Here is a 22,267-nt window from a genome sequence, read left to right on the forward strand (position 1 = left end):
TCTTCCTCTGCGGTCCTTTGTGTGTCCAATGCTGCTCTCAGTGCCCCCTGCTGGAGACCACTGGAGACGCATGCTACCTTAGAAACACAGTATGTGATTGTGAGTTCAAAATCACTCTAAAAGCTATCAAAAAAAAAAAAAAAAAAAAAAATCAGTAAATGTTTTTGCATAGTCACTTATTAATTTATGTTATCCCTGCAATGCTATTGGATTGTAAATGTGTTTATAGGTGCAGCCATCAGGACATGAACTCACACAACCTCGAACTTTCCTTGAAGCTCATCTCTTTGTTTTATTGGACTGGATTTGTCGAGAATCAACCAAGTAAAATGTTTTAAATATCGCTGCTGCTGGGGCTAAATGGGAGCAAATCCCTGCAGGTTCTAAAATCTTGTGAAGAGGCTTCACTGAGGAACAAAGGCTGTTATAGCTGTATATTAGTGGCTAGAGTTTAGGAATGAGTTGTCCAAAGAGAGAGGCATCCAATTACTTTTGTTTTTCATGTTGAGAAGAACAAACTTAGTCAACACTGAACAATGGTTGTGCTTAGTTAGTACAAAAATCAACAGGCTTAAAACATAAAATGGGCCCAAATGTTCTGAAGCAAAACAGTGTGACAGATATTAACATGGTCAGTATTGCTTGTCTATATATGTACATAACCTCTGTAAGAGTGTTTTTATATTATAACTGTGTCACTTGGAGCAGCCTTTTTTAAGAATATTGCCTTTGTCTTACTGTAATAATAAATATTACCCTTCTGCACTATGTCGACATTGGAGGTTTGGTTTATCTTGGGGCAGCTCTCTAGCTAGCAGAAAGTGAGATGAGTCATTGCAGAAAATACATACAATGCACCTTATGAAGTCTAAAATATGCTGCCATGAAACTGATACAGATGACCTGAGAATATTAAAACGTGTAATCTATTTTTCTTTTTGCAGCGGGAGGATGATTTTATGAGGTGCATGCATAGCTAGCTGTATCACTGTGAAATATACAACAAACCAACAGAAATGTCAATGTACTGTGTATCTGGATGTGTCTGTGTGACTGCAATAAATGTATTCATTACCATAAACCACTGAAGCAAAAATACTTCACACTGTGGTAATATAAATGCATTTATTTAAGTTAATAATTTCTCCTCATTCAAAGTTGAATTTCTGCATTATCTATAAAACAGGGAACAGTTAGAAGCGCTGTACAGTCTGACAACAAAACTAGGAACCTGCAGCTGAGTACACTGTGTATATACAGATGGGTGACAAATTAAAGGGAAAACCAACATAAAGTGCCTTATTAGTGTTGGGCCACCACATGCTGCCAGAATAGTTTCAGTGTGCCAGTCTCTGAACTCTACTGAAAGGATGAACATCATTCTTCCAGGAGATATTCCCTCATTTATAGTTTTGATGGATGATGGTGGTGGAGAGTGCTGTCGGTCCAAAACCTCCCATAAGTGTTAAATTGGGTTGAGACCTGGTGATGTGAAAGCCATAGCATATGACATAGTCAGTGACCCCTCATGCCCTATGGATGAGGCATTTTCATCATAAAGATAAAGGTAAAGGTAAACTCAGAACAACTTTGAGTTGATTTGCAGTGACAAAGGGGACAAGTGGACCAAAACCATGCCAGCAAAATGGATCCCCTCACTGTAGGGGTCAATCATTCAGGGCTGTACCTTTCTGTTAGTGTATACCATGCACACACACTCGCCCACTTGTTAAAAATACAGTGGTTATGACTCATCTGACTTAGATCTTTTTTCAACGTCTCTGGAGACCAGGGTCTTTAGTTTTTGCACCACTGACCTCTCAAATGTGCGCTGAGACCCTACAATATCCCACTCTATAAAATTGCCAACAGATCTTTCTTGTTGACAGTCTGATCACGTCCTGCATTAACATTGTCATCTAAGGAGGAGTTGCTCTTCTGTTTTTCTTTACTTATCATACTAATGCACGAGCATCAGTCTTACTCTTCCTCTTGGAACACCAGCCAGTCTTTGGACTGCAGCTCCTGCCATCAGTGCCCCAACAATTAACCCCTTTTCAACATCACTTAGATGTTTTCCTCTTGTGATCGTCAGAATCAACTGGGCCTGCTTACATTAATATACAGATCATGATTGCATGTTAATTACTTAATTGTACCATACAGTACACCTGTGTGGAAGCATCTGCATCCATTATGTTTATCCACATTTATTCAGGTTTTTCCTTTGTCACCCATCTGTATGTACATACTGCACACACACACACACACACACACACACTGATGTAGGTATATACAAAAATATACACGTTTACATGTGTGCCCCCTCACAGCATAATCACCCCCGCCCTCCCATCCCCACCTCAATGAAGCCACATTCCTCTTATAAAACACATTTATGTCCCTCAACTTTTGTAATTAATCATTATTGGTTGATAAGACTTATTTAGTATATTGTGTATGTGTATGTTAGGCCCCTCTCATGCCCTAGCTCACACATACACTGTTACAGTCCCTCAAGCTGAGCTTAAACAGTCCTGAGCTGGATGTCTTAGCAGAGCTTTTCACATATCTGAGAGGGTCCTCTTTTGTTGATCCAAAGGAGATTTGAGGTGGGCTGAGAGGGGGAAATGTCCCTCATTAGGACAAAACATGACATAACTCTTCACCCTGTTTAAGAGAAAAGATGAGAGAACACAATTCTTGACATTTTACGTCTCCTCTCTTAAGCTCCATCAAATAAAGCTGATAGTTTCCCTCCAAAACACAGTGAATATGAATGAAGTCCTACTGGCACAGTATGGAAGATGCTCTTGTTCACTGACTGGTTTTCAGTTATACACTCCTATTTAATACTAATTATGATGACTGTCTGCTATTAATTTTCCTCCTTTTGAATGATGTGTTAAGCTACTTCCACAGTGTAACACACACCCAGAGTTGTTTCTGCATCCTATATTTTGTCTGAACAGGCACATTTTGCAAATAACATTAGGATGTGTTACATTCTGTAAAAACATTAAATTAGGAGGCTGGGGGCCTTTCACCCCTGGTCCATTGTAAAACTGACACCAGATCAGCAGCTAAGAGCCGCCCTCCACTTGGGCTGTCCTACAGGTTGAACAGAGACTAGAGGGAACAATGAAATACACAACATACTGTACGCCATGTGCACCCAACACTGAACGAGTCCTGCGTGACTTGAATTGTATTTCCGAAGACTTTTACCCCTTCTCATTCTTCTTCGTAGAGAAAAAGCAGGAAGGGACTTTGGCACATTGTGCTAAAGATGTAAACATTTAATCATCCAATCAAAATCAGGTGCTGGACTACTTAATTATTACAGTCATTATCATCTGTGTATAACATAAAAATAAAATAAAATAAAATAGCAAACTTTTCATTTTCACAAGAATAAGACTGGTTCAAAAAGAAAAGGCTTTAAACATATCTGAACCACAGTAGCAGACAGTGTTGCCATGGTCACTCAGTTGTGTGCAGTTTGGTTCAAATGCCTGTGCTGTGGCATAAAAAGGCTCTTTTTCCCTGCCTGGCCACATTAGCAGGGCTGAACGAAAAGTTTATCAAACAAAAGAAAGAACCAAACACTAAGAAAATGTGAATAAGAAAAAAGTTGGGAACAAAAGCTATGCCGGGGTGCATCATTAGTTTAATACTCGCTCCTTTTTCATATCCTTTTCTGGTTCCCGAATTGTTACCCACAAAATATGTGACAGTAGAGGGAGCTATACACCATTGCAAACCTTTACTGACATGTCTAGTGGATCAGATGCTTTGAATGAACATTACATTTGAAAAAGAAGAGTTTCAGGAATTTAAGGACATACATTAATACTTAAGAATTGCTGTGGCCATGGCACATGGTTAGATGCCAGTATAATGACACCAAATTGTGAGTCTTCTATATATATTTATCTAGCCCATGAAATAAAGACTTGACACACCCTTCTTGGACTAGTGGTGGAGATGTGAAGGAATAGCTATTAAAAACAATACTACCTGCACCCAAACTAAACCAGTTAATACTAAAATACTTCATGTGTGAAAAGATGGAAGCATGTCTCCAAAGACATGTCAAATACACTTGTTGCTTTTATTTTTAAAGTTTTCATTTCTTTCAGTCAGTTTGAAGGATCCGGCAGGAGTGTAGTGGTCCGGGAGGAAATGATGTGAATCAGGAGTCTGCCATCTTCACATACTTGGTCCACTAGAATGAGGGATTGAGCGTCTGCCTTTTAGTGTTGTGTACCCTACCTCGGAATTTGACCGTTTGCCCACACTGGCTGCACAATTGAGGAAAATTAACTTAAATTCCAACCAACTCTCCAACATTTACAATTACTGTATTGCAGCATTGATTAATTAGTAATTAAGACAACTAAAAACAAGCTTTCATTTTCTTTAGCACTTTTCAAACACCTTTTCCAGTATTTGAGTCTGAAATCAGATTTGGGCCTTTGTGTCTGGTCACCATGGCAACACACAACTTTCCTCACACCTATGCTTGCCCGTGGGTGAGTCTCACCCAGGCCTCATACCTGCGGGTCCTGTGCCTCACAGCACAATGCTGCAACCTATCAAGTCACAGGATAGGCTTTTCAACCAGCTGAAATTTCAGCTCCCCAAATCCTTTCACTTTGCTTACAGTTGGATGAATGTATAAGACAAGGCATACAAAGGAAAAAAACAAAGGCAGAAAACAAGAAAACTGACAACACAGCAAACATGAGCAGCTGTCTTTGTCAGATTTGGTAGCTTAGTAAAAGTGAAAAAAAAACAACAAAAAAACTATTTATGGAGCATTTATAAGTAAGAATGTGAGTGCATGTGTGTGTGCAGAGATAGTGAGAGAGAGAGGAGGGGGGGGCAGAATATTTGACATTAAAATACACTCGAGGCAGTAAATTCTTTAGTCTACTAGGAAATAGATGATGTGATTTTTAGGCGATTTGTCATACACAGTATATCTGTGCAAAGATGTTTGTGTTAATGTAGTTGCCTCAAAGCTGCCAAGTGATGAGTCACCTCAAATTTAATCAAAATCAATTTCCCCAAACTGCACCATTATTACTTGTCAATGATGAACAGAACGATTGATAATATCAGTGAATATGAACTGATGATGAACCCCAGGAGAGGCTGGTGCTGCTTAAGTTACACAACAAGGATCAAGTAGATTTGAAAACAGATACAGGTACTGTAAATGGTATCAGTAACACTGTCAAGTAACATGAAACTATGAAGTGGCACAATGCTGTTTGGTGACATCCAGTTTGAAGAGTACATTACAAAACATATGAGAGTGTTGTTTTGCTGAATAAAGTTGCTCGCCAAAATAACAAAAGAAAAGTGTTCATATTTTTACTTTGTATCAGCAAAAGTGGAACAGTCCTGCTTGTGTAAACAGAAAAGTCTGCATACCTCAAGCAGAAACAGTATGAACTCTAAAACCTTGTTTATTGCAGTTTAAGACTTCTGAACAGATGTCTCCTCTAAAAGGCACAATGAACAAAGAAAATGTGTTCATACAAAAGACCACTGGCTGCGTGAAACTGTAGGAACTTGTTGGTGATGTGTGTGCATACACATTTCAAACAGTTTGACTTGTCAGGACTGTTTAAAAGCTTTTCTGCATTAGATCTCTTTAATATCCCCACTGATACTGGATTTATAATGATGGATTTATCAGTCTGACTGATAGTATTTATTTCATAAGTAACTACAATTCTCTTATATTTGTTTTTTTTTTTAAATAATCAAATAAGTGTGACTGATATATGGTATGGAAATCAATCCATCAATTCATCATCAATCATTGTCATTGCTGTCTGACATATATAATAGTAACCGCTTCTAAATTTCCTTAAACTTTTTGGGCATTTCTGTACTCACATGGATATATTTGCGATAAGCTAATATCAGTCTAGCTCCGATCTGTTCACGGGCTGAAATAAGCAAGGTTTTACTGTGTCAACAAAAAGAGGGATCTGTAAGGTCTCTATAAACAAATACTCCAACTTGACTTTATCACAGATCCTTATCCTTATTATTACTCACATGTGAACACTGGTATAAACTTCTACTGCCATCCAAGTGTAGGCAGCGGGTGTTAAAATGTGGGAAAACAACCATCTCACTGATGTATAAGGTAGTAGATCTGTAAAATATAGGGCATCTAATGGTGGTGTTATAATGAATGTCACTATTATCTATCTGCAGCAAACACCTGTTAGCTCAAGAGAAGAAGCTGCAACATGAAATTCCTTGAATCCAGTTTGGGTGTGATTATAAGACAGTAACCAATAACGCCAATACAGACAGAGAAGATGTATGAACTAAACCAGTAAAGAAAATACATCTAATCGCTCCTCTGGTATTCCTGAAACACAAAAAGAGTCCTTTTGAAATTTGGTTAATTTTTCCTTTCTTTTTTTTCTTTCTGTGTATTGTTTCTTTAGAGACATGATGGTGTGGAAGCGAGGATGCTGCAGCAGCCAGTGCTACAGCCTGAAGACAAACAGTCAATCCTCAGGGTGGGCTTCGAGACACTCCTGGAGTTCCTCAGGAACTCCGCTTCCCAGGTCAAACTGAAGTCGATGCCGAACGACAGCAGGGAAATCTCCTCCCTATTAACCCCTTCCCCTCCCCAAGTACAGAGACTTCACACACAATTTGTAGGAAAAAAAAAACTGTAAAGAAAATCAGGCAGACCACATCTTTCTCTCCACCCCTCTCTCTTCTCCTGTAAACCAATGAGATTAAACGAGATGAAAAGCTCAGGGAACAGAGTCCTTTCCTTCCGTTTATGACACTCTACAACCAAAACCTCACAAAAACCACAACCTGAAGCCTGTCTGCTGTTACAGGCTCTTGCTCAGTGTGGAAAAACAACAATGAGAGAGCAACGGAGAGGTGCAACAACATCCGATTCTTTCAAGAAAAAACAAACAGAAAAAGCTCCTGCATATTCCAGAGAAAATTAACAGTAAGAAATAAAAAATATTAATAATAAAATAAAATAATTATAAAGTAAAAACATCAAAGAGTTCTATTTCACCAGCATTGAAGAAAGTATAAGAGAGAGAAAAATAAAGAATTCACACATCATATGCCTCTGGAACCATCAATGAAAAAACACTGAGGTATGTAGTTTGGATGGAAAGCCTCTTCATCGCTTTTATCCTCATCATGATCATCACCATCACCATCCAGCCACCAAATAGTGAGTTTCCTGTTTACTCCATTGTGGTCTACAAACCCCTCCCCCAGTGGGCGTGGCTCTTTGTTTTAGTTTGGGAGGGGTGAGGTGGGGGAGAGGGGTGTAGACATGACTGGCTTCACCTCTGTCTGAGGAGGAGGAGGAGGAGGCGCAAGAAGGATCGATTTATCCGTCAAGTTTGTCTTTCTCCTCGAGTCTACATCCATCTTCTTATCCGCGTCTCAGAGTCTGTTTGTGTCTCTATCCATTGTCCAACTCTTCCCGGGATGTGTAGCATCCCCCTATGATTGTAAATTGAGGGTGAACTTCCACTGTTGGTTGAGGCTGGGGCTGCAGACCTCCACAGTGAGTCCGCCCATCCTAGCACTGCGGCTGTCCAGACAAAGGTTACTGCCCACGTGACGAAGTTTCGAGTTGGACTCAATCTGCTCCCATTTCTGGTGAGACACGAGATAAACATGTTAAGAAGTTTGTGAAGGCAAAAAACTACAATGTGCACTTACTGCTGTGTCTTGTTATATAATTTGCTCTCATTTACAGCTAACAGTGTACAACCAGTCTCAGAGTATCACCTGTCTGCTGTCATTCTCTCGACAGCCTTGTAGTTTGATGAGGGAGCCGGCTGTTCTGTCCACTACAGTCAGACACAAGTCCATGTGTTTGACTGATTTATCCTTGGTCAGGGCCCATTCCTTCACAAAAAGAAATGCAGGTAAAATATGAGTCTAAACATACAGCATCACCGATTTCATTTGTTTTTTAATAACTATATACACAAACTAAAGAAATCAAAAGTAGTTAAGTTCTGTTACAGTACATGTGCAACTTACATTCAGAGTGCAACTTCTCAAAAAGGATAATAGCAGTGTAGTTAAATGACTTCATATCAATATCTCTATTGCATTATATCATACTTCACTCTATAATAACTCAATACCCACAGAAAGAAATGTGATCATCCACCAAATGTTATGGCTTTCCAAAACATATTGTCACTTTCATATCTTCTTAACATCTTTGTTTATATTAACATCTTTCTGTTAGTTTAAACAAATAAATAAAATTACATAATTGAAAACACAAAGTATGTGTCGAACATTGTAAAATGATAAACCAGACATGTAAAGCCAATGATCCATAGCACAGTGACCCAGGTTTTCTCCTGTTAAACATCTACACCTGTTGTTCTATTTCAGGAATGAACTATTTGAGAACCTGCAGGCATCAACACACTGCTGCTGCATTCCTATGAACTCACATACACACTCATATATTTACATACATCCTCCACATTCAGAGTGCTCCCAGAAACATTCACTTCCTCTAAGGAGATCTTTTCATTCTGTATGTAAATCGAGACTGTAATACACATCTAAGTTTGCAGCTGCTGACCCTAATAAAAAGGCTATTCAGCTATGTAAAAACCAGAGTCCACTTATTCTTAATAAACTCGGTTAGAGTTAAAAATGTGAAGTCTGACTATCTGTAAAGAGTGTAGCTCCCTTTAAAGCAAAGTAGATATGTAGGCATATGTAGGCACACTAACTGTAAAGATAAGTGTTTACATGTAAATCTAATTCTAAATGTCACTTACTATCAGATATTAGACAATAGTAGGCTACTAGGCTTTAAGTTCTACCTGATCTTTGCTGAAACACTTTGTTCCCATTTGTGTGTAACATCCAACCTAAAATGAGTTCAATCCTTTGATGTACCCTGTGTGCACTCACCACAAGTGCCACCACTTGCCACCCAGGTGTCTCTAGTCTAGAGCAATGATTAGACAAGCTGACCTGTGTGTATCGTCGTGGTAACGCTACCTGGTTTCCCCCTGCATTGTGGCATTCATAGACGCCAACCACCCCATCAGCAAAATGACCCAGCGTGTCCAGACAGTTTCCTCCCTGCTGCAATGCTCCGAATGCTATATCCTGGTGATCTGGGACCCTGAACACATACATGCGCGCACACACACACACACACACGCACACACGCACAAACACAAACACACACACAGAGAGAATCATATAGTAAAGCCTTTATGTCATCATGTCATAATTATTACAATGCAGATCTACATTTACATCATATAAGTGACAAATTACTAACCTGCCAAAGTTTAATAATGTGCTTGAGTCATAATTGCTACTGAGAGTTTGTCATTATTGTCACCACAGTTGCAGTCCAGGTTTTCATAAATGAACGTGTCATTACATAATATTATGTATTTTGTCATACCATGATACCTCATATTACATGAAATGCTCTCATTTCCTTACCGCAGTTCAGGGTAGACATTCTCCAGGTACCATTTGAACGGCTTACAGCCTAATCTCTTCTTCATCTCCAAACGACTCTGAATACTAAGGGAGAGAGAGTTAGACAGTCAGAGAAGGAGAGAATAACAGGGCTGATCTTGTGGTTCTCAATGTGTTTGATTTGATTGAATTATAGCCCTACACAAGGATTACGTAAGGGCAGGGAATAGATGCCCAAGGCATGTCTGAGACAGCATCCTTTGGGGAAAATAACTGCTGAGGCTGGCACAGGAGGCAGATGCCAGGAGTGATCCCACAAGGTCACACAACAAGCATTTCATCTCGAGCTACAGTGTACGAGTATGAGAAGGCTTCTTGTTGTGCAAAAAAGGAAAAGTATGAAAAGCACGAAGACACAAAAAGCTATTATATACATTTCAGAAAGTAATGGATAAAACACCAAACTAATACATGGATCAAATAATACATTAGAAACAAAAGACAATTAAATAAAACCAATAGGCTACATACAGTCACACAGATTATTTAGAAAAGCTTTGCTGCTCCTCACAGTGACTTAAATTCAACTCAAACAACTCGTACAACTATTGGCGATCAATCCAAGAGTTGGCTGGATGTCTCATTCCACAACCTCTTGATGTCACCATAGTCAAGTACTGTAATGTAAAAATACTCTATTAACATGTACAAGTTTTTCTTGAAAAATTCTATAAAGTGCCAAAATATTCACTGCAAAATGTACTTCAAGCTTTAAAGTAAAAGTACTCGTTTTGTCTATAGTATGACATGCATCAGCATCATTTAACTGTTGTAGCTGCTGGAGGTGGAGCTAGTTTGAACTACTTTATGTACAGTTAGCTAGTTTAGTCCAGTGGTTCCCAACCTTTGGAGTTGTGCCCCTCCAAAAGGTCACCAGATAGATCTGAGGGGTTGTGAGATGATTAATGGGAGAGGAAAAAAGAAAAACAAAGCTCTCATACACAAATCTATTTTCAGTTTTAGGACTTTTTCTCTCATCTTTGACCAGAGAGAGAAAAATCACAATTTTTTTTGGAGCTGTTAACAACTTAAAACATCTGAAATGTGACCCTGACTACAAGTAAAAAAAAATAAGGTAATGAAAAAACAAAAAAAAATATTTCCAGGTGAATATACACTAATGAATACATACATTTAATCATTATTTTCGATTTCTGATTTTCTCTGATTTTCTGATTTCTCATTAAATTCTCCACATTCCACTGTTAAATCTTTTGGAAAAGTACAAAACCTGCCAAATAAATGTAGTGGCGTGGAAGTATAAAGTAGCATAAAATAGGAATACTCAAGTAAACTACAAGTTCCTTAAAATTCTGTGCTGTATTTAAGTAAATGTACTTAGTTACTTTCCACCACCAGATGTCATAAGAGGAAAAGTCAGAGGATCACTGAAGTCACTTGGTATTCATTCTTTGTGGTCTAATAGCAGTTGAGATATAAGTCAACAGTAACTGACCAACATCTATAGAGTATAAAGACTAAAAGCTGTAAAACTATTCTGTTAAATATCCATCCTCACTTTTCATGGATCTTTGCAGTTAACTGGTGTTCACAATGTTCCTTTGTTTTGGGAAGTGCTGTCATATTTTAACACTATTCCCCTCAGCTCATCAAATCATATGGCAGTCTTTTGATCAGTGCAAATCAGGCACAGACATTCTGGCCTCTTTTGAGCCACATTAACTGCCTCATGTCACTTCAATAAAAGGGATAAATGGCTCCTTTTACAGCTGACATTCTGCTAATTGACAATCCAATTAATATGCCTATTCATGTGGCTGCCTTTGTAGTTTCCTTTTTTAGCCTCATCAGACTGCCTAACTCCTAGAGGGCTCACACTTAAGGGTACTTACTTTCCGTAGGGTACATTTCTCGCTGAGGGGACAGCAGCGTAGTAGAAGTTTTTGTACTCATCCATCCACACTTCTGCTGCTCTCCGTGTGTTCCTGAAGAAGAGGCAAGAGAAGTAAAAATGTGTGTGTGACTAGACAGACAGAAACACACACTCTATCCTGCGGTCATATTTCATATATTTGTTTTTTCACACATCTCTGCAGCCATAAGAGGGCAGAGTTCCACTTGGCAGAAAGACAAATCTGAACGCGTGTTTATTTGTCCAGTGTTACCGACCAAAGTGAAGTGTTGACATGACGACCAGAGAAATTTTGACAGATCTGTTTCTTCTCATTATGTAACTTGTTTATGTTTTCTGGATTACTGAATTCAAAATGGTTTATATTGGTTGTACTGTGTATTTTGTCTGTTGCCACCTATAGTACGGGCACTGTTTTATACAACTAGAGTTTGTCTCATTAAGTAGGATTTGGCTGCATGGTTCACTCCAGAATAACTTAATACATGATGTGTTTCTATTTCTGTCAGAGGTCTGAAGTGAACAGATACAATCAACCTGACCCGTGCAGAAATATCTGTAGTGATGCCATCAAGGCGTGACAAGGCACAGATGGAACTTTATACTGTCTAAACGGATTTTCCTCACACTGTAAGTTGGTCCTGTCTCAACACGTCCAGTATAAGTTGGATATCTGGGAAATGGAGCTCTCAGAGGAACAACTGTAATGTCATCCAAGCAGACAAAACATGCGCTATCTCTTCACTCTCCGGAGAGACCACCTTCAGACATGGAGAGAGTGCCTGGAGCTTTCTTCAGACTGAAGGGTATGGTAATGAACTGAAGCGGCCCCAAAGCATAGACGAAACTGTTCTGCTGTGTTGAGACTGATACATGAGAACACCACTAAGACCATGAATTAATAAATGATATCTTAAATTATTGGAGAGGATTATGACACACTATAGTGTGTGTTTAGAAAAAAAAAAAAAAAACATACTGGGAATGTAGTCCACAGGAGGCGCCTCAGATAAAAATATTCATATACAGAGCAACATATAATACGCTTTTAAACTGTTTGATATAATGTTGAATAGTATGTTTTCACAGGGGTCTATTTATTTAAATTCCACATGACTCGGGGTCTATTCTGGAAGATCTAATTCAATCTAATTCAATTATTAACCATTAAAGAGAACTTTCTTTGTTCGCTGTTGGATTAATTTGTTCTTGAAGAACATCCTGCTGATCACAACCTTTCTGCCACATTGTGCAGCTATTGGAACAACCTAGTAATAGTAGACTGCATTTATCATTGAAAAGACATCATAACCTCAGAACAATGGTTTCAGATACTAAAAATAGTGATGAGCTGACACCATATATATATATATTGGTGTAATATTCCCTTTGTTTCTTGTTTCTCTTGTTTTCTCTGTGCTACGTACATCACTGGGAGAAACCACAGCCATTTTAAAATCTCTGTTATCTGTTTGTTGATCCACCCATCCGTTCTTAATCAGGGCTATGAGGGTTTGTCAGGTTTTTTTTCCAGGGGTGGGTTACTTGTGGTTGAAGCGCTTCAAAGCGGAGATCCATATCTTTCCGTGTATCACTTTCCATATTTACTGATGTTCAGTGATTATGATGTCCCATTTATCAGCTCTCAAAACTGATCTTCCATATTTAACATTGTTTTTAATTGTCTGCGCTTGGCTTTAATCATGTAGCTCTAATTTAATTGTCAGAGCTGTAGTAAAACTCAATAATGTATGTTCCAGTGTTTATAACAGTGATTGATGCAAGTGGCTATAGTAATAAAAATAACAGAAATCATTTCAGTATGAAGAGAAGTCTGAAGAGTGTTGCAGGGAGGGTGAGTAACTAACCCAAATTAAAAAAAGATTACTTTAAGAAAAGAAAATCATTATTACAATAAAAACAATAGCAAAAGCAATATTATAAATACTGATATTATATATGATATTAGATAGATGTCATGTGCTAAAATGTTGAGACAAGGTGCAATTAGTAGCTGTTCTGTAGTTTTTTTTATCATAACATGATCTTCACCAGCAGATGGAGCTTCACCTATTGTCATGGAATTTTAGGAAATAAGCGTGTGTGGTTAGAAGATTGCCATCACTCTGTTTGTTCATTAGCCAGCAGCCGGTTAGTGTAGTTTAGAACTAAAACTGGAAAAGTGAGAAAGGTGGGGCTGTCTGACTCTCTTCAAAAGGTGACAAACTGTCTGATCATCTCATTATCAACTTTTTGTTCCAGGACCACTCATCCATGTTGGCTAAAAAGATGGGACTCAAAGTTCATTTTTGACCTTGAAAATGGACAAAAACAGTCTTTTAGTAGCTGTTGTGGAGCTTTCAATCATCAATCATATCACATGATTTAAAAAAAAAAAAGGAAGGAAATTTCAACATGTAAAATTGCTGAACAACTGGGCAAACTCCATCTGCAGTTAAAGATCATGTGACAGCTACTACATAGACCTTTTCCCACTTTAAAGATCAAACGTCTTGTTAACCTGGTCTTAAAGATTAAACTGTAATGAAGTCACAGTGCTCAATTTAACTACCAGATCATCACAGCCGACAATGATTGATTCTCAAAATAGTGTAAAGATGTTCATGTTGAATTTTGTAGTCTATTTTGAGCCAAATGAGAATTTTGCAAAATTGGTATTTGCTTCCCAAACATTAAGAACTAATAATGTCCTTAATATCAATGTTGTTGATGACATTAAGGGAGGAGGTGCAAGAGGGACCACGCAAATAACAGGTACGGGAATGAACAGGAATTCTGACTAAATAAATGAAAGAATGAGTGTGATGGGTGGAGCCTTTGATTAATGAATGTTCAAATGTTTGTGTTTGTGGGTGTGTGTGTGTGTGTGTGTGTGTGTGTGTGTGTGTGTGTGTGTGTGTGTGTGTGTGTGTGTTACCTTGCAAACACAGTCCCGCTGCCTCCAGGGAAGGTGTATGGATGTTGCTTTCTGAAGACGTGACCAACTCTGCTGCATGGAATGATCTCCAGACTGCCACTGCACTGCCACACACGGAACGAGATTTCTGAAACACACACACACACACACACACACACACACACACACACAAGTCATAAATACTTTCTTCCAACAAGCTGTTTCCATAACAATATCACAGTTGACTACTGTAAGCAGTAAGAGGTAAATGTTGACATTGTTAGGTTCCCTCTCCAACATTGACTGAATAAGTGTTTGAAAATGAGCACAAAAGTAAACCAATATCTGTATTGTCAATCCAGTTCTGAATCATTACACCTCCTGAAGAGAAGCATGAATCATTCAGTCCACTGTTTATTCATAACGATTTCCCAACTGATTTCAAACAAAGACAACGGGGAGACACAGCTGTTATTATATTACTGTAGTGTTTGCAAATTATCTCTATTTTCACTCAATACAGACTCATTATCACATTAACACTCTAATTTCTCTAAGATCAACTACACTCTGGAGGAATCTTTCACCCAGATATGACCAGCTCATTACAGGAGGATTTTCTGTTATTTATCATATTCTTGGCATGGAAACGCAGATGATCTCATTACTTCGAGAGCGAGAGGCATCCTCGTTGCTACTTTAGTACCAAATCTCATGGTATAATACGTGTGTAAGTGAGCAGAAATGTGTGGCTTTCTGAGTCACATAACACAAAAATATTATGAAACAAAGACATTTCATAGTGTGCTTTTTTGAGACTAAAAGTATCTGTAAAAAAAAAAAAAAAAAAAGCTATCACCATTTCACCTTCCGAGGCTGATAATCAGAGGGAAGGCAGGAAGGGTTCAGCTCACCACAGCAGCCAAACATAATAATTATTAGTGTGTGCAGTAGCTTTAGTATCATTTTAATTTGTGCTTTCCACAGGTAGAGAATTTACTCGTGGTGGTGGGTGCCGTCCTTGGAAGTTTTAAAAAATAAAACCTCCAAGGATCTCTTTATTGTGGACATTTTAGGGCTTTCATTCACATCTTTTGGCCTTCATGGGTGAATGGGGTTTGTTCATACAGCTGATGTCTGTTTCTGGTATTCATTCAGCTTCTTCTTCAGGATCTCCACAGCTGTCACTTGTGATGTCATGATGATGTCATACTCCAGGAGGATTTTGTTTTTAGAGCACCAGCAGAAGATGTTATGGTGTTGAATGGGGGGAGTACTTTCCTTTATTTCTGATTGTTTCATGGTGGTTACATTTAAAAGCAAAAGCACTCAACAAATGATTTACTGTGGAAACAGACACTCCTCGTTTCCTTTTCATTCATTGATTAAATCCAACTAATGCAGTGGTAAACTCAAAGACAACGGGACAAATCTGTGCTGTTTTGAATTTGGATTTTATCTAACTGTGTGGGCTGCTCAAGTAGAGCCATGTATGGGAAATGCTGGTCTTCCATTCCTGTCTAATACTTAAATCTCCTAAACACCATCATCAGTCTGGTGTGATTCTACTGAATTTGCATCAGCACAATAGCAGCACTCACCCAGGTTTTCTCCACCCCATACATCCATCATCATGTCATACTTCCCCAGCAGCTCAAAGTATTCCTTATCCATGACAAATAAACCCCCTGCTATCATCGGAGTCCTGGAGGGGCAGAGAGAGAAGAGGGAGATTAGTGTTTGGTGATGTGTCAGCTGTGTATGAGCATGTGTGTGAACATGGCTTTGTCTTAAGAGTGTGCATGTCTTACTTTATTGGGGCAATGGGGTTTCCTTGTCTAGCACGTCTCTGGTCCAGAGTCATATAGTCCCATTTAAAGACCAAATTCCAGTCAAAACCTGCACACACACATACACATATGCACGCGCACACACACACACACACACACACACACAGTACAAAAAACCCATCATCATGACCATTAGTTGGGATTAAGAACACTCTTTACATAATTACATACAGCAGGATTACAGTATATTAGTGAACTGCATATATCTGCAGTTGCCTGATGATACATGTCAGTATGAGTTTGTGTGTCAGCAGAGAGAGGATTGTTCACATGTGGAAGGCAGTTTTGCATCTCTGCAATAAAACCTACAGCAATTCTAAATGATACTAATACTATAACACATAGGATAGGATATTAATCTTTGAATTCTCAGTGTTCATGTCCTCAGATCCATAAAAATGTTCTGTAATCCATCCAAATATTGTCCATTGCACAGTTAGTGTTAGGGTTAGGGTTATGGTTAGAAAGTGGCATTATGTGCAATACTGCCAGATGGTGAGTGCATATATTTATTTAAATTGGATATCTAATATCCATATATCTGTTATATGTAATTTATGGACATTGCCTCTATTGTGCATCTGTTTTTAAGCACTTTTATTGTTTTAATTGTTTTAAATATGCTCTGCCACTTTACTGACCACTGGTCATTGTGTCCTGTTTTTTAGAAATAGATTAAACTCTGAGTACAACAGCAGAGGTAAAGTATAAATGACTCAGCCATGCATGAATGAAAGTGCGGCATATCAGATACTATTATGTAAATTAAAGCAAATTAAAAGACTGTATGGAAAACTTCTCCAACTAGCATATCATTAATATACTTAACAGGTTTGTGCTAACAGGAACAGATACTAGACGTTCCAGCAGATGTCAATCTGTAAAACGCAGCTGCCGGGAAACCAAATCAAAATGAGGGTCAGGTTTATTTTCAAGAGGGTTTTCATATGTGAGGAAAGTGCCTCGGTGTGGTTGCGCATAACAACCAAATATGCAAGGTAAGAGAAAATACAAGTACCACAAGTCAAGTAATCATAAATAAAGTTAATCAGTTAAAATATGTAAATTATAATCTGTTAGATTTTAAAATGAAGAGAATTTACATATTAGTCGGTAGTGTTCAAATGTTCATAGTATGAACAGTACATGCAATATGCAAATGCACAAATAATACATACAGAAGCTCATTAATATAACATGTTGTCTCAGATTAAATGAAATTGAATGAAATTAAAGAGAAAGTAAAATGTTAATCCAAAGATTTAATAAATTCTTTTCAGACAGGCTGCTGGGAGCCATCTGACTTCAGTCCACAATTTGTTTCAATTCTTTCCAGATGTGAGTAGCTCCGTCATTTCCGCATAACACTTAACAATTGAAAAAGTTAATTTACAACACATGGTACACTGATATATTATAGTGTACTTGTACTTGTCAGTCAGAAAATACAAAAGCCGAATTAAAACCAAGTTAGAGTGTATATGTGAGAGACATGCTTACATCCAGTCAGCTGACAGTGCTCAATGTTTAATAACCAGGATTGGGTGCCTTGTGTGTGTAAAAACACTCAAGTGAAAGCTGTTTATGAAGCAAAGCAATTTGGAAGCTGAAACAACAGGTTTCATTTCTGCTGGAAGAACAGCATAAACCTGTTATTGAAAGCATTACACACAGCCTTGGGTGTGTGTCATGTCCTTCTCTGCTTGTGAACCATACCTCCTTTCAGATCAGCCGAGGCTCCTACGTACTGGAAGTTGTCCATGTTGATGACATCAATTATAGGAGACACTACTCTGGTCTTATCCTGGAAAACAAAAAATAATTCATTAGAGCTTTTTCAAAAATGACCAGAAATAATCATTAAAAATATTGACTACAAGTTGTGTCAAAAAGGATGAAAATAAGCAGAGCTACACACCACTCTTGAGCATGTTTTGTGAAAAATCAGAGTGAAGTAATTATCCCCCTTAAAGCCAGTGATTCATACAATTCAGTTTAAATTCTTTATTTAGTTTATCACTGTGTTTATCAAGTAAATGAGATTTTTTTCCAAATCAAACCCTCATCTGAAACACAAAGACACACAGGACCTCATCACAGTTTAGAGAAAGGATTGCTCAAGTGACCACCAAGACAATTACAGAATCAAACTTCCAGACACTGAAAGAGTTTATTTATCTGAGACGTTTAGATATGACACACACTGATCTTTTATGTAGAGGGCGTTTCATTATTTAGCAGTGTAACCAAAGCAGAGAAAAGTCAACTAATCTGACGGCAAAATGTTTTAGATTTGGCTCCAGGCATTTATTAACTTGGGAATGGTGCGCACACACACACACACACACACACACAAAAAAAAAACATTTTTTGGAGGATCAAATGCAGAACCAGGGTATTTTCAGTCAGATCAGATAAATATTTAAAGCACAACCTCCATTTTACACGCAGTGTTCCACTTCAGATCAAGATTTTATTCAACCAAGAAGTTCCTTTTGAAGTCATTACTAAAAGGCTTCTCTCTAAATACAAACAGACAGCAAATCTATGATGGAGCTGTTTATGTTTATTCTGTTTAAGGGTTTTCTTTTTGCAGCTTGCTGAGGTAAATAAACACATAAACATAAACCGTTGAAAAGTTTGACTTGTTAGGAATGAATAAAAATTGTGTCTTAGATTGAGCATTGTGCCTTGTCAAAGACCCAAAACATCTCATCAATGAACAAAGTGATCCTTATTTCTTTCTAGAAATTAAGAAATGCCATATATGGATAAGTAGTGATTTTCCATATACTGGTTTATAATCCTACATTTCCATTTTGATACATACATTTCCAACTACAGAGTATTCATTTCTACATTTATCACAATGTGCTTCTACTGAGGGTCAGAGTGCAAACATTCCTGTGTTATTGAAGTTGTGTCATGTGCTCCTTGTTTTTCATATTCGTGTTAACTAGACACTGACTGCCAGCCAGCTCCAGGGGTGCCTCGCTGACCTTTGATTCTGAGTGAAGGAGGGCAGGGCAAAAACATTTCTACAGATATAAATCACCAAACTGTATCTCTTTAATGAGGCTATTTTCAGTGCTGTGATGCAGTAGATTTTTTTAAAAATACAGCAATACAGTAAGAGAACAATCCACCAGGACACTATTTTTGGCATTTCTAGGGCATGGTTGTGTCTGTGTATTTTTCTTACTGTTGCAGATAACTCAAGAGCAGTTGAAGACTGTTAGCATTCATTTTTCCCTTAAGCGTCACTTTTAAAAGAAGCCATGCTACTTTTATTTATTTCTAACACTCCTTAAAGAACAAAAGAGGTCAAACCAGAGTAACTTCACTGACTGGAGAGCTGCTCTTCAGGGTGTGTGTTGGCTTTTTAGACTTACAGTAATATGCTGTTAAACCTTCGAGCAACATCAATGTCTTTAGTGTCTCTCTTTACACCCTAATGATGCACTAAGCCTGAATTTGGCTTCTTCTTTGGAACGGTTGAGACTTATTCCTTCTCGGCCATGACAATATATTGTATTAATATATGAAGGTGTGTTTGTGCACTGTCTGTAGTCTGTCATAGGCTACTTTTGGGGACAAATTTCAAACTGGTTAATTGACCAGTTAATTGGCGATGGCTTGTCCAAATGGGGACAGAAGCCTTGTACCCAATTGGGAAAAGGCACATTTTTGGCAGTCTATGTATGTATGTGTGTGTGTGTGTGTGTGTGTATACCTCAGCCACTCTCTCCAGTAGCGGCTCTAGCCAGTGGTCATTACATTCACAGTGGGAGTCCAGGAAGGTGAGCACTGGTGCCGTGGCAGCGTCTGCACCACGAACCCTTGAACGCATCAGACCTGAGGAAAACATCAGTTACAAAAACCACAAAATCACCATCCAATACAAATTGATTTCACCCCGTATCAGAAACAAATGATAACATGAAACAAAACTTTCTTGTTCTTATTCCTTTAATTACCTTCCCTGCGGTCATTTCTCAACACGCGCACTTTCTCAATCTTCCCAAGCAGCGCTCCGTCTTCCGCTAGAATGCACACATGAAACAGGCGTCACACTAATCATACATACATCATATGAACATTTATTTTTGTATATATGTAGTATACATTGTGCTAAACTCACGGTTATCACTGTAGTCGTCAACCAAAATGATCTCTTTGACCAAGTTTGGAGGACTTTTCTTCAAGACACTGAAACGAGAGAAAGACGAAAGGTGCACAAATAAATAAATAAACAAAACATGAAAAAAGCCAATGGTGAGGTCAAAGTAGAAAAGGTCTTTAGGTGGACAGAACACACCATTCACCTACCTGACCACAGTCCGCAGCAGAGCAGAGCGGGCTTCATTATGGAAGGTGATGACCACACTGGAGGCTGGCAGTTCCGATTTCCACTGCTTGTGTCTACAACTATACAACACACACACGCAAATTATGAATAAATGCCAGGAAATATACATAAATGCATACAGACTCCTCCATATGTAAGCACACAGCTGGACATGCCAGCCAAGCTGCAAGCTGGAACCGCTCCCTGAACAGATTCTGAATACATGAACAGTGTGTGTCTCCAACAGAGACAAATCCTGTCAGACTCAAAAGTCAGGAGCATGGGTGATAGGACACGGGGAAAAAGTGACAAGACAAGGAGGAGAGGAGGAGGAGGTGGAGAAGAATAAGAAGAAAATGGAGCATTCACACTGTCACATCTGACCTCAACACTACAATCTGTTAGATCCTGTATATGAGATGAACTGCTGTATGTATCAAACAGAGCGGCAACAATTCAACCTGACATGCCAGATGTTGTTACAACAGAACCATCTGAGAAGTCGGCAGAGAAGGGGCAGCTACTTTCACAAAATACTTGGCTGTTGATTGGATCAAATTATCTGTCCATCACCATCTATTCCTGTCTTACTGTACAAGGCAGCTGGGTTCAGAGGATCACAAGATCGCGTGATATTTCTCATAGAACAATGATTGGTCCAAACTACTAGTGCATATCTTGAAGCCTGGCCAGATAGATTCTTGCGTGATTTCGTGAATCCAGCTGACTCACAGGGTAAGCAACAGTTTGTTGATTCACTAATTGACTAATTCATTTTTGAATAATAATTGAATGTTAAGAGTCATTTTTTAAGAAGAATTGCTAACATTTTTTTGTTCCAGCTTCTTAAATGTGAATCATTTCTGGTTTCTTCAGTCTTTTATGATAATAAACAAAAAAATTGGGATTGATTGACACTTTCAACTTTCTGACATTTTATAGACCAAAAAATGACTAATTGATTAATTGAGAAAATTACAGACATATTAATTGTTGCCAAAAATAATTGTCAGTTGCAGTTCTAGTACTAAATGTGTGTGTAGTCAAATTCTGTGTATACAAATGAACATTTATCAAACTTTAAGAGAATCTGCCAATTGATTTTTCCAGTTTGTCTGTTATGGTTTACACACACTGGATGTGGATGTACAGCATGTGAAGTACAAACTGAAGTTGCAGTTCAAACTGTCTGTGTGCTTCATGTAGGAGGTATTTTTCACTGGCCTCTCAAACCCTGGAAAAAGTAATGAATCTTCATTTGACATCTTCCTGTACGTTTATTGTGCAGTCAAAATTAATAAATGTGTGCATTATACAGCTGAAGAATAAGCCTACAAGTTCTTTTGATCCTGCGTTGAAAACACTGGTGAAGGGGGCCTCGGCCTGAAGAAACCCAACCAGTCTCTTTTTTCCCTCCACAATCAGCACCACTTCACTCTGAGCAAATGACACATATCTACCACATCAATAGGAGACACATCCATGCTCTGTTAGCAGGCTAATGGCTCTAGCTGACCAAGTTAGGTCAATACGTCAGTGAGGCCAGACCACTGTCTTTATGAAAACAGTCTTTGATTCACACAGTATGCGAGACATATTCTGTAGGAACAAAACCACAGAATGAATGGAGCCATTGTTATAAGATGGTAGTGGTTTCTTTTTGTGTTGAATCTCAGAATAGGTTATGAAAGCAAGTTCACCATCACCATCACAAAAATGCT

The 22,267-nt window shown here is 38.4% G+C and overlaps 1 protein-coding gene across 1 annotated transcript in view; it reads right to left on the bottom strand.

The window, feature by feature from the left end:
• Window positions 1-5,746: 5,746 nt before the first annotated feature.
• The window catches only part of galnt2 (UDP-N-acetyl-alpha-D-galactosamine:polypeptide N-acetylgalactosaminyltransferase 2), a 53,238-nt gene continuing 36,717 nt past the window's right edge, over window positions 5,747-22,267 (bottom strand). Inside the window, exons 4-16 of the mRNA XM_053316917.1 lie at window positions 20,528-20,626; window positions 20,340-20,407; window positions 20,176-20,241; window positions 19,932-20,053; window positions 17,915-18,002; window positions 16,160-16,247; window positions 15,950-16,053; window positions 14,370-14,496; window positions 11,412-11,504; window positions 9,520-9,603; window positions 9,061-9,187; window positions 7,813-7,932; window positions 5,747-7,677 (exon numbers count right to left, since the gene is read on the bottom strand). Coding sequence (XP_053172892.1) covers window positions 7,522-7,677; window positions 7,813-7,932; window positions 9,061-9,187; window positions 9,520-9,603; window positions 11,412-11,504; window positions 14,370-14,496; window positions 15,950-16,053; window positions 16,160-16,247; window positions 17,915-18,002; window positions 19,932-20,053; window positions 20,176-20,241; window positions 20,340-20,407; window positions 20,528-20,626 — 1,342 coding nt within the window. The 3' untranslated portion in view covers window positions 5,747-7,521. The remainder of the gene's footprint in view (window positions 7,678-7,812; window positions 7,933-9,060; window positions 9,188-9,519; window positions 9,604-11,411; window positions 11,505-14,369; window positions 14,497-15,949; window positions 16,054-16,159; window positions 16,248-17,914; window positions 18,003-19,931; window positions 20,054-20,175; window positions 20,242-20,339; window positions 20,408-20,527; window positions 20,627-22,267) is intronic.

The sequence above is a fragment of the Scomber japonicus genome, chromosome 1 (genome assembly GCF_027409825.1).
Source record: "Scomber japonicus isolate fScoJap1 chromosome 1, fScoJap1.pri, whole genome shotgun sequence".
Lineage (NCBI taxonomy): Eukaryota > Metazoa > Chordata > Actinopteri > Scombriformes > Scombridae > Scomber > Scomber japonicus.